Here is a 12,536-nt window from a genome sequence, read left to right as displayed (position 1 = left end):
TAGTCCACACAGCATTCTGGGACGGGAGAGAAACGTGCTCTGGTTTATTGACATTTATTTAAACTAATCACAATCGTCATGAGTGGTGCTAAGGACCGGACGGAGCCACGGTGCCTCTGCAAAATAGCCTCTGGAAGGAACTTGTTTTGGTGGAACATGTGTACGTTCAAAAGTTGTTTTAGTCGTGCAACAGAAAACTCAGATTGGACAGATAGTCTAGCTAGCTGTCTGGATTTACCCTGCAGAGATCTGAGGAGCAGTTAACCATAGTCCTCAGATATCCACCGGAGTTTAAAATTACAACACAAAGAAAGAGGAAGGTGACGGACATCCAGCGGAATTTCCGGCGGCATCGGAGCTATCCCGGAAGTGGAACGTCGAGGATATAGACTATAGGAAGCCTAATATACTTGTAAAAGTCTGTCTGTTACATGCATTTCATCATTACATAGAACTCATTTCCATGAGGACACGCAGAGGTGGAAGAAGTATTCAGAGCTTTTACTTAAGTAAAATTAGTAATACTACAGTGTAAAAATACTCAGGTCCTGCATTCAAAATCTTACTTAAGTAAAAGTACAAAGGTATTAGTATAAAATAAACGTAAAGTACCAGAAGTAAACAATCTCCACGGCGCTGGTATGTGGTCTGGCTGCAAAAGTTATTCTGGGATAGGGTGAAAAAAAAAAAACTGTGTCGTTTGTATTTCTTTAAACCAATCACAGTCGTCTTGGGCAGCGCGAAGCCCTGTACATCTGGTAAGACAGACTAGTTAAACAAAAGATTTAATGATAAATGACGATCTTCAACCTGGAATTAACGTGAGGATGTTCCATGTGGTTCTACAGCTTCTGGATCAGGGCCAATATTAATATAGCCTAAGGTATTAAAAATAAAGCCATGTCATTAAAACATTGACCAGGTTTGTGAACGAGTGAACTGCGGAGCCGCTAAATAAACACACAACAGCCGGCAGCTTCAATTAATGATGTGACGGTGAGTGTCACTGAGGGCAGAGCTGCTTTGAATTTAATAAACAGCCGTTTTGCATCTAATTTTAGTGACATTTTGCAGGTGAAACACATCAGTAGTGCTGCAGTTGTTTGAAAGATTCAGTGTTTTGTTAATGCTGAGAGAATCAGTCTAAATCTCATGCAGACCGTCCTGCAACATCTGATCCAAAATATTCTAAGAAGCTATTAAATAAATCTTAAAGTTATTTAAGCCCTGAGTACTATTAGTCAGGGGAGCTTCTAGGTGTTTCACGATATGCAGCTTCACCTTTAAATACAATATATGTTGTCTTATATGTAGGCATTAGGAAACCTGTAGGATTCTGCCCACATTAAGAAATCTGCTCTGACTTGTTTAACAGAGTGAGATTCCTGTTGGCTTGGGGCAGTAAGAGGTTTTGGTTTTCAGGAAAGAACAAGCTTCTGCTGCTCTAACGCCTCCCTGATCTTCCTGATCTCTCCCTGTGGAGAAACCTGCCGAGTAGAATTCACTTTTATCTGCAGTTTGAACAGTTTGAATCCTTCAAGGCATTCATTCAACAAGGTGTTAAAAAAAACTTTTGCCAGGGACCTCGGCCCTTTCTGATTGAACAATGTCAAGTGAATCATCCTTAAATTCACTCTGAAGTTCAGTTTGACGTCTGTGAAGTGTGCTTCATAATAGCTGCTGTTTTGCTGGAAGTATGCTGTTAAAACCAATTCAGGTCACTCAAAATCAATGCTGAGGTTTTTTCCATTCAGTTTTTGAGTTCCTAAGTGGATCTGTGTGGATCCGTGTGGATCCTTGTGGGGTTATTGATACTCTGTCAGTGTTCAGAACAAACAAACTATCTGCATCACATCACTGTTTGCACTAAGCTCTCTATTCTCCTGTGACCTTTGCTGTCTACACACCCACAGGACTGCACTGATTGCATTTTCTGTGCTATAGAACCATTCTTGATAAACTTGATACACTGAAGTACATAACAACTCTACGATAGGCTGTCAGCTGTTTCTGAGATCCTCGAGCAGAAATCGTACCACAATGGAAGTTACTTTTAAGAACACACTTGTGTCGACATTAGGGCTGCAACTAGTCCGACTCACAAAAGCCTGCACTCAGCCGCCGATTTCAGACAGAATTCTCTTCCCTTTCCCCTATCTGCGTGTTACCATGGCGTTTTTAAAATCCCCGTCGCTACGTCAAACAACACCCTTCATAAGTCATCAGTCCATAGGGAGTTGGGTTGGGAACCGGAGGGTCGCTGGTTCAAGTCCCCTTATGGACCGAAGTACGGAGTGTGAACTGGTAGCTGGAGAGGTGCCACTTAACCTCCTGGGCACTGCCAAGGTGCTCTTGAGCAAGGCACCGTACCCCCCCCCGATCGATCGGGGCGCCTGGCCTGCAGTTGCAGCCCCCTCACTCTGACATCTCTCCATTTGTGCATGTATAGGACCTGAGCATGTGTGTGTATTTCAGGCCTGTGTGTAATGTGTGTTCTAACAACAGACTGAAAAAATGGTCATTTCCCCACTGGGGATCAATAAAAAGTATAAATAAAAATGATATTAAATGAAATGAACCTCTCAGCAAACTACACGCTGAAAATGACAAGTCGTGACTCAGATTTGGATCTTTCAATAAAGGCGGTCTGCTCGGTTCTTTCGATGATTGGTTGCAAAATTTACAAAGAATATGTTCACAACAACTTCTGTGATATCGGTTTAATAACGTTCTGCCGGAGCCACATACAGCTAATAAATTGTCTGTGGTTTTAATGAGTCCAGTATAGTCAGACTTCACCTCTGGGGCAGCGATGATCAAATTATGTTTGTCTTTTTTATCAGTAAAAGTCGTATCATCTAGTCGACATGCGTCTTTTAATGTTTTATGTGCCGGGGATTTAGCTGTTTTCATGCCAGAACTCGCCTCCCTATGTGCAAATGTCCCACCAAAACAAGTTCCCTCCTGACACTATTTTGCACGACTGCTGCATCCTGGGCTTAGTGCAGCTCAAGAAGATTATGATTGGTTCAAAGTAACACAAAAAATCACTTTTTTTCAATTTTTTCCACCTAAGTGAGCGAGTAAGGTCAGCCAGACCTTTCTCCAGCGCTAAAGTGTGGAGATGGCTGCAACTAACTGTTATTTTCATTATTGATTATATTCTCAATTATTACTTTGTTTATAAAATGACGTTAAATAGTGAAAGATGCCCAAAGTGATGTCTTCAAATGTCTTATTTTTCCCAGACTAAGAGTTCAAAACCCAAATATATTCAGTTCACAATCTCATAAGCCTGCGAGGAAGAACCGGAGGAGGGAATGTCGGCATTTATGCTTGAAAATAATATATTCAATAATTGACTAATCAATGTGTGTACCTACTAAAATGGTTACTGTGTGTGTACGTAGTCTAAATCCAAGACCGGGATTGCTCCGTTGCCGCCGGATATTCCGCGGGATGTCCCTCTTTTCTGCGGGGATGTCCGTCCCCTTCCTCTTTCTTTGTGTTGGCGTTCTAAACCTCTGGTGGATTTGTGAGGACTATGGTTAACTGCTCCTCAGATCTCTGCAGGGTAAATCCAGACAGCTAGCTAGACTATCTGTCCAATCTGAGTTTTCTGTTGCACGACTAAAACTACTTTTGAACGTACACATGTTCCACCAAAACAAGTTCCTTCCAGCGGCTTTTCCCAGTGCTTAGCACCGCCCAAGACGATTGTGATTGGTTTTAAGAAATGCCAATAAACCAGAGCACGTTTTTATTCCCATCCCGGAATGCTGTCTGGACTAGCCAGACCCTCCTCCGCAGCGCTGTGGAGGAAGTTCCGGCAATGCGGGACTATTGTGTGTGAAGACCAGATTTTAAGAACAGTCACCAATGAGGCCTCTGAGATACTTAAAACAACGGTTTAATAAGAACGATGATGTGACAGTTTTTAACTTCTGTCTTTGTCTTCTAAGATGGAGGAGGATGGTGACATGGCTAAAACTCTGGTGAAGCTGAGGCGGACCCCCAGTGACACCCCTCGGCCTGCCTCGACCCCGCCTGTGATCGCAGCGTCGGCCATTCAAGACGACGACGATGACGAAGAGAAGATTATGGCTGAACTCGAGGTAGATAATTTGATCCATTAGTTATTTTGATCATATTACTGATTCGTGCCGCTGATGGTTGGTGTGATAACATGTCTGTGCCACACTCTTTCATACAACAACCACGGATCAAAGATATTTCAGAGAACGCCTGTAAAAGATTGTAATAAACTGCACAGCACCCAACCAAAGGCCGCCCCCACCCCTCCCTGCATCTTTGGGTCCCTTGGCAGAAAGGTAAATTTAAAAAAAGCTCTCAAGCTGCCACACCTGTGGACTGTGCTCCTACTCACTGTCCTGTTGCAGTCCATTTCCCTTTTTTATTCTCTACTTTACTCCAGCTTTTACTTTACTCCAGCTTTTACATAACTACTAATATGCATAGTGTCAACGTCTCGAATCAATGTAGAAGTCCAAGTGAAAATAAAAAACTCTTCACAAAGCTAGAGCGAGACAGACGAGGAGCCTAGCTTTCTGATCTTGCTCTGGATGCTGTGTTTCAGTTTGTCCGGTAAAAATAAAAGGGCTAATGAAAACAGGAGCGCTGCGCTGTGTTCACAGTATGTTGGCGGTAGGGATTAATGTGTTTGATATTTTCTGGCCCGGGAGCAGAACCACGTTATCCCGGAAGTCCTGGAAAGTGTACCTTTTTTTAAAGGTATAACTTCACCTAGAGTCAAAACGCATTGGTCATATTTCAAGCAACACTAACTGCAACAGGAAGAACTGTGCATAAACCTATGGAGCTGATGCGGATGCCGGAGCTCACTGCGGCGGTTCGTAAAGGACGTATGTATTTCTGTAGTGATACGTGTATTTTGTACCTATCAGCCTATTTGGTTTACATAAATATTTTTTCCCGTTATTTCATTTCTCAGGAAATAGTTTGGATGTGTAATCCAGGGAACCCCGTTTCCTGGGATTAAACCCTAGTTGGCGGTATCGTTACCATCACCGTGTTTCAACACTAGAGGTGTGAATCTTCCCTGATCTCCCGATTCGATTACGATTATCATGTCTTCGATTTGATATCTCGATGCATCACGATGCGTCAAATACATTTTTACTATTAAAGCCATATAGGATATTTAATTCATAGCTTTTCAAGCTTCAAAAACAAAACATTCTGCAGTGCTCTCATACTAAATAAATTGGACACATAAAACTACAGCACTGAGCACATGGCACTTCCTGAATGTGCAAAACATAACAGAATATGTAAACAGAAAGGTTGTTAGGCATACATTAAATTGTAAACAGAAATAATCGATTATGGCCCGGCCGATTATCGATGCATCGATTATTTGATTAATTTCAACACCTCTATTCCACACGGTATATAGAAAAATCGGCACAATTATTTGGTTAATACAACACGAGACGGCAAAAAAAAAATTTGTAAGAGTGTGCGCCCCATGTAGGTTGAGTAAAAAAGTAGCGTATTTGTGTGTACTTTTTCAATAGCAGAGGAAATAAAAAACATATGAATACATCTCATATCATTATGTTATAAATCACGTAACATACAGCGTGGTTTCAGTTGTAGATGCTCTCCTGATCTTCTCTTTCTGACCTTGTTAACACTTCCTCTGCTGACTCTCTGTGAGCTCGGCACATAATGTGTTTGTGAAAGTGAGTTTTTGTTAGAGACCGTCTCTGTTAACTGGAGCTCCAGCAGAGTAAACATACAACGTCCTAATTGACGGTGTGATGTGCGGCTGGTGAGTCATGGATTGGATGAAACAGATGATGTATTTATTTTTTTTGCCGTGCAGACTGTGAGCAATGAGAGCTCTTCTTGACAGCTCCGGTGACACATTTAGCCGAGTAAAGAGGTCTTGCTAGAATTATCGCTCGCAACGGCACAAAAGCAGGTAGCTGTCAAAATCATGGACAGTGAGGGGAAGGAAGGTGAGGGAGGGGGTTTCAGGTTCAGAGCTGCGCGCAGAAATGTTCTATTAGTATCTATTTTCTCTCATGCAGGTGTTTTAAATTCAGATCCTGTATTATTTACTGGAGGCATGTGGGGCGCTGAGCTATGTTTAAAGTGTTTTGCCAACAGTGATTAAAGTATAAAACAAAGTCTCTTTCTGATATTGGTCATATTTCCCGTGTTAGAGCATTTTCCTTTTCTGTGTGCGTGCAAGTTACAAATAATGCTTCCGATAATTGGTTGGTTGTTAACCGGGCATTTCATGCCTTTATTACAGAGTAAACTGTAGATAACTGAGAGAGAGATGGGAAATAACATGCAACAAATGTCCCCAGCTTGACTCGAACCAGGGACTTTGCGATTACATGGTTAGCGCCTTAAAGGCCCTGAACTTTAATCAACTCGTGACTATAATCAATGTGATCCCACATGAACACAGTTTTTCCTGCTAAAGTTACAACCATTATTTCACATGAGAGATTTCTGTATTGTTATTTTTTTTTAAGGTTCAGATGCACAAGCAAAGAACCGTACAGTAACAACAGAGCCAACAGTGTGGCTCTGCTTGAGGAGAAAACATCACGTTTCAGGAGCAAATTAACTACAAACAACACACATCTTTGCAAACCTGTTTCTATGATGCTATTATGGATGTTAATCCAATTTTTTTTTGTAACAATTTCAATACATTTTACAAAAGAAACCTCAACAAAGCGATGGGAACAAGGTGGGGAATACATTTCTTGGTATTCCAGATATTATAACGTCCTCATTGTTTGCAATAAAGGGGAGAAAGCTGTTTCTGTCATTGTTAAATGAAATGATTACCTGCTCTCTCTCTTGGCTCCCACAGAACAGCACCAACTCTCCGGGGCCGACAAAGGGCCCCACCGTCGCAGCCAGGCTCAAACACCTTCAACAAGGCAGCCTGGAGAGGCCCAAAAGCCGCAAGCAGAAAGAGGATTTCCCCAAAGTCCAGGGCCAGCAGCAGGTATTCCACTTCTAAACCTCCACCTGTGATGCTCCGTCTGCGGTCACTTCAGAGGAACTTGTGGCCCTGCCAGCAGACAATATGAGATTACACAAAAACCAGAGGGGGAGCGCTCTGCAGAAACCTTGATTTTGACCAGTTCTTGATGTGCGTTTTTGACATTTGAGTTACTGGATCTAGCCTAGCTTGCTTAGAGATCAAGTTTTTGTCGTACGAGTATGTCGATGTTTTGATTTCCTGAGGAAGGTGTTGGTGGTGCTTGTGACTGATTAAACTAGCTTTATCATAATAGTCAGATCTATTCAGATACATCCTTTTCCTTCCATTGTGCGACATAATCTGCCACGGAATGATTTTATATCTCAAAGTGATGATATTTTGCCATCATCCAGCCATGTAGTCTCTCATTGAATCCTCATCTCTCACTCTATTTATCCAGTGACGACCACACGCTGCTCTCTTTGTATCACCCATCCTATAAATCTCCAGGTTAGCGGTAGCGCTGCAGCATTTGCACAGTGTTTAAGTGCGTTGGTGTGGCTGACCAGTGTTGGAACAGCCAAGAGGCCAATCCATTAAGCTAGCTTACTCAGAATTGCCTTTTAAAAAACTTTAATGCTACGACTTATTATGCAAGATGACAAGGGTGAAGCACAGAGGTGCAATGTCACCTGAAAAGGTGTTTTTGTGGAGGAGCTTTTCAGTTTAATGTGTGCAGTAAACATCTTTATAGAAAGTAAAAGAGAAGTCGAGAATTATAAATTATAAAGAAAGACACAAGGAAACACTAAACGGAAGCATATAAGCAACTGTTTATATACCTAATTATGACATTAATACCACTGAATTTATAACATTCAAATGTTTTATTTGGAAAATCATCAACATTTTTGTTTAAATATACCTCTTTGAAATTTCAAATATGTCATTTTATGCTGTGTAATTGCAAAAAGCCGGTTTCATGTATTCAAGTATTTTAAGGTGTATTCACACAAACGTGAAGTGAATTTTTGCATGGCGCAATTACATGCAAAGTCAGTGTAAAATGTTTCAAGTTGACGAAAAATAGGATAGGATGAACGGTCAAGCCTGAGGTATTACTCTGTCTAGCATGCAACCCACAAAAGAAAAAGAAAATCAGAATCAGGTTTTCGAGATCGCAAAACTTGAAATTACCTTCTGGGAATTACAAAGAGTGTAATTCATAAATTCAGACAGAAAGTCAAATATTTCAGTCGTATTAATAATAGTCTTCAGTGGTGGTTAGATTTCACAGTTAGGCTTTTATTTTCTTATAAAATGATTATGGCACTTATATGCTTCCAACTCCTCGTCCACACATACAGACTCAAACACTGGAGGTGCATTCATTATGAATTAAATCTCGTAACAACATCCTGGACCTCGACTTAAGACGAGGCAAGGCAAAGTCGCCCAGAAGCAACATTAGGAAGTTGAGAAAGGTTCACCTTCCTGCAAATGTCCTCCTGAAGACAACTACTTCACCTCAGCTACGTAAAAGTAAAAACTGTCAACAGCTTCTCCGTTCAGTATAATGTAAAGGTAACAAGCTACTGGGAAAGTAAATGAGAAGATGTTGCATAAGAACACATCACTCAGGAAAAGAAAAATGTGGAAATAGTAGAAATAAACCCAATCAGAGCTGAGTACTGTATGTGCAATATAACCCACTCAATGCTCAACATGTCCACACCAGAGAGACACTTTGTGTGTGTGTGTGTGTGTGTGTGTGTGTGTGTGTGTGTGTGTGTGTGTGAGTGTGAGAGAGAGAGAGTGTTAAACAGGAGGTTAAACTGAGTAGTTGGCCCTTTAGATGTGAAGCTCCACACGTCTTATCTGCTCCTGCAGACGCTCCAAGCTGCCCCTGACCTGCTGAGCGGAGCGGCCCTGACCCATCCTCGGCCACGCTCCTCTTACAGAAACCAGCTTTCACAAAATACTCTGAAATAGAAAATGATAACAGCCAGTCAGTCTCACCCAGCCTTAACTGCTCACACCAATCCATATTTTCTCCCAGAACCATCTGCATTCGGGGCAGTTTCAGGAAATCTATTCTGATTAATTCATGATTTCATCACATTAAACATGCAGTACCTCATTTAGAAGTTTATTTAGAGTCTGTCCTTTCCAAACACACTCTGGAAGCAGCTCACCCGCAGGAGCCCAGACATTATTAGAGGCTTTACCTTGCATGTATCAGGTTATGAATTCCCAGAAAGGACGGTGTCTTTGACTTCTATTAGCCGCAACAGCAATTAGCACACGGCTAACATGGCTGACCTCCGCTTGACACGGTGATGCCATCTGGGCGAGCGTTTCCCTTCCCTCCACACACAGACCTCGAGGATTAGTATTCAGGGCCGCTTGTGTCTCGTGCTGGTCTGAATATCTAAATTTGTGCGCCTCATTTCCCTTATTGCTTTCTAAAAATGTATAACCCAAACAGCCTGAACGCAAACGGTCAAATTATGTGGGGTTTTTGGGTGCATATATTCATATTTACATAGTCAGGAGTGGACTCATGGCTCGAGATAATGTCTTCAAATGTGTTAATATTGGACAGAAACATCCTCAACACAGTCCAAGATTCAAAATTCAAATGTTTACTGTAATTTACAGACAATGGGAGTAATGATTTGGTTCTTTATCAGTAGATTATAAATGCTGTGTTGTGTTGTGGTTTGTGGAACAAATGAAGCCTCATGTATAATAGAAAAAGTATCCTCGTACACATGAGGGTAGGGAGGCACCGATCCAATTTTTTTTTTGTTCTGATACTGAAACCTGGGCTTTGGGTATTGGCCGATACCGAGTAGCGTTCCGATCCCGCTTAATGCCTCACTGTGTGAAAGAAACAAGAAACTGGGATCATTCTTTTATGTATAAGGCAACATCAGGCTGGACGTAAACATTGTAAAACAAAATGTAACAAATAAATGCATAGATGTAAAATTACTGAATTGTTATTTATGAAAATAATAAAGCGTGCACCAGCAACCTGGTAAAATATTTTCGAAATGAACAGGAAATAGAGAAGTGTAAACCTTTTAAAAGCAGCAACAAACTGGTCAAAACTTTTCACTTATTTCATTCCAGTATATAATGTATTTAGTATATTAACATAGAATTGTATTGAATAGATCGGCGCCATCGTCACCGGTAGTCGATCCAGCTATTTGAGTCAGTATCGGCCCGATATCTGTATCGTATCGGTGCTTCTCTACACAGGGGACAACTACAGTTTTTCTCATTAACTACAATTTACTGTCGTCACTTTAATGTTAGTTTATTTTTTAATCTTTCCTCAGCCTTTTCTTTTTTTTCTGGATTTAGAATGCAGTAAACATCACAAGATGCCTGTTTGAAAATCAGCAGAAAGTGGTGCACTGTGTTGACTTGCCTCGGGCAAACGAATGCATTTAGATTTGGAGATGTTTGTTGACCGGAGGCTGTTAGATTACAGCATGCATGAGGAGCTGCCGAAACAATGTGAGCAAAATACGCCATATTCTATCTTTTGCTGACCCGTGTATGCATCTATTTTTTGGCACAGAGTTTGTTGGAAGAGTTGTGCTGCAGTAAAAAGAGGCGGTGCACTTTATAATCCCCGTTGGAGTCTGGGTGGTGCACCTGTCTGCTCGTTCTTTTGTTCCTGAGAGCACTGAGAGAGTCACAGATGTACCCGTGTCCCCCCGAGGCACCAAGCAGCACCTTGTCACCACGAAACGTTTTCTTTTATTGTTGAACTTTATGCCGTTGTCAAGCTTGGATTCTTCCTCTCTTGTACACGCTGTTCCAATACAGTTAGACAATATGAGCTTTCAGAGGACATGAAATGTTTTTTTAGTGTGTTTTATTCAGAACAGCCTTTTCTCCAGGCATTACGGTCGGGTGTTTATCCTTCTCACCAGTCTGCAAAGAATCCATCTTCATCTGTTAGCCAAAAACTGACTCTTCTTTGATCTCGTCCCTTTCACCGAGACATTACTGCCCTTTGGATTTTATACGTTAAAGCATAATCCACTTTAAATCAGGTCTTATGTTTGTAGTTTTGGCAATCCTTCCATCAGTAATGATAATATTGCATCAACCAAATGTGTTATTGAGAAACCGGACGGGTCAAGAAACGAGCAGTAAAACGATCAGACAGGTTGTTAAAGTGCTCATTTATGCTCATTTTCAGGTTCATAATTGTATTTAGAGGATATATCAGAATAGGTTTACATGGTTACATTTTTTAAAAACATTATTAATAATTATTAACATTATTTTTGTTATACTGCACATTGCTGCAGCTCCTCTTTTCACCCTGTGTTCAGGTCTCTGTTTTAGCTTCGCACATGCTCAGTACCTAGGTAAGGACTACTAGCCAGTCAGAAGCAGAGTATGAGGGCGTGCCCTGACAGTAGCTAGGTAAGGACTACTAGCCAGTCAGAAGCAGAGTATGAGGGCGTGCCCTGACAGTACCTAGGTAAGGACTACTAGCCAGTCAGAAGCAGAGTATGAGGGCGTGCCCTGACAGTACCTAGGTAAGGACTACTAGCCAGTCAGAAGCAGAGTATGAGGGCGTGCCCTGACAGTACCTAGGTAAGGACTATTAGCCAGTCAGAAGCAGAGTATGAGGGCGTGCCCTGACAGTACCTAGGTAAGGACTACTAGCCAGTCAGAAGCAGAGTATGAGGGCGTGCCCTGACAGTAGCTAGGTAAGGACTACTAGCCAGTCAGAAGCAGAGTATGAGGGCGTGCCCTGACAGTACCTAGGTAAGGACTACTAGCCAGTCAGAAGCAGAGTATGAGGGCGTGCCCTGACAGTACCTAGGTAAGGACTATTAGCCAGTCAGAAGCAGAGTATGAGGGCGTGCCCTGACAGTACCTAGGTAAGGACTACTAGCCAGTCAGAAGCAGAGTATGAGGGCGTGCCCTGACAGTACCTAGGTAAGGACTACTAGCCAGTCAGAAGCAGAGTATGAGGGCGTGCCCTGACAGTACCTAGGTAAGGACTACTAGCCAGTCAGAAGCAGAGTATGAGTAGGCGAGCATTATAACGTGTGTTCCAAAGTGACCACGTTTGTCTCTGAAGTAAAGGCTGGACTACAATAGAGCTGTTTGGAGCAGTTTGTGAACAGTGTTTTCTGTTTTTTCAGTCCCTTTGGGGGGGGACTTTGGGCTTTTTCACTTTGTAAACCTATAACATGCACAAAAAGATATATAACACAATAAAGGAAAGGGGAAAAGCCAAAAAGCATAATATGAGCACTTAAACATAATTTTTTTTAGAAGACAAAAAGATGAAAGATAATTATTTCCCAAACTGTCTGTTGTAAACACCCCCCACCGTACTCGCTGTGGTTGTCTTTAACATGTTTTGTCGTTAAGCTTTTTAAAACGTTATTTATTTATTATCTGCTCTAGCTTTTCCAACGATTTAGACACAGATATGGTAATAATAATGGTCTAAAATGGTGTGAAATTGCATATCTTTTATTAAAAGAATTTA

The 12,536-nt window shown here is 41.6% G+C and overlaps 1 protein-coding gene across 1 annotated transcript in view; it reads left to right on the top strand.

Annotated features, from left to right (window-relative positions):
- srcin1b (SRC kinase signaling inhibitor 1b) overlaps positions 1-9,935 on the top strand; it is a 66,685-nt gene extending 56,750 nt beyond the window's left edge. The window contains exons 19-21 of the mRNA XM_078279927.1: positions 3,963-4,115; positions 4,230-4,331; positions 6,881-9,935. Coding sequence (XP_078136053.1) covers positions 3,963-4,115; positions 4,230-4,331; positions 6,881-7,033 — 408 coding nt within the window. The 3' untranslated portion in view covers positions 7,034-9,935. The remainder of the gene's footprint in view (positions 1-3,962; positions 4,116-4,229; positions 4,332-6,880) is intronic.
- Positions 9,936-12,536: the final 2,601 nt, after the last annotated feature.

The sequence above is a fragment of the Sander vitreus genome, chromosome 21 (genome assembly GCF_031162955.1).
Source record: "Sander vitreus isolate 19-12246 chromosome 21, sanVit1, whole genome shotgun sequence".
NCBI lineage: Eukaryota > Metazoa > Chordata > Actinopteri > Perciformes > Percidae > Sander > Sander vitreus.
The sequence above is the reverse complement of the archived record's forward strand: the minus strand, read 5'-3'. Positions and strand labels throughout refer to the sequence as shown.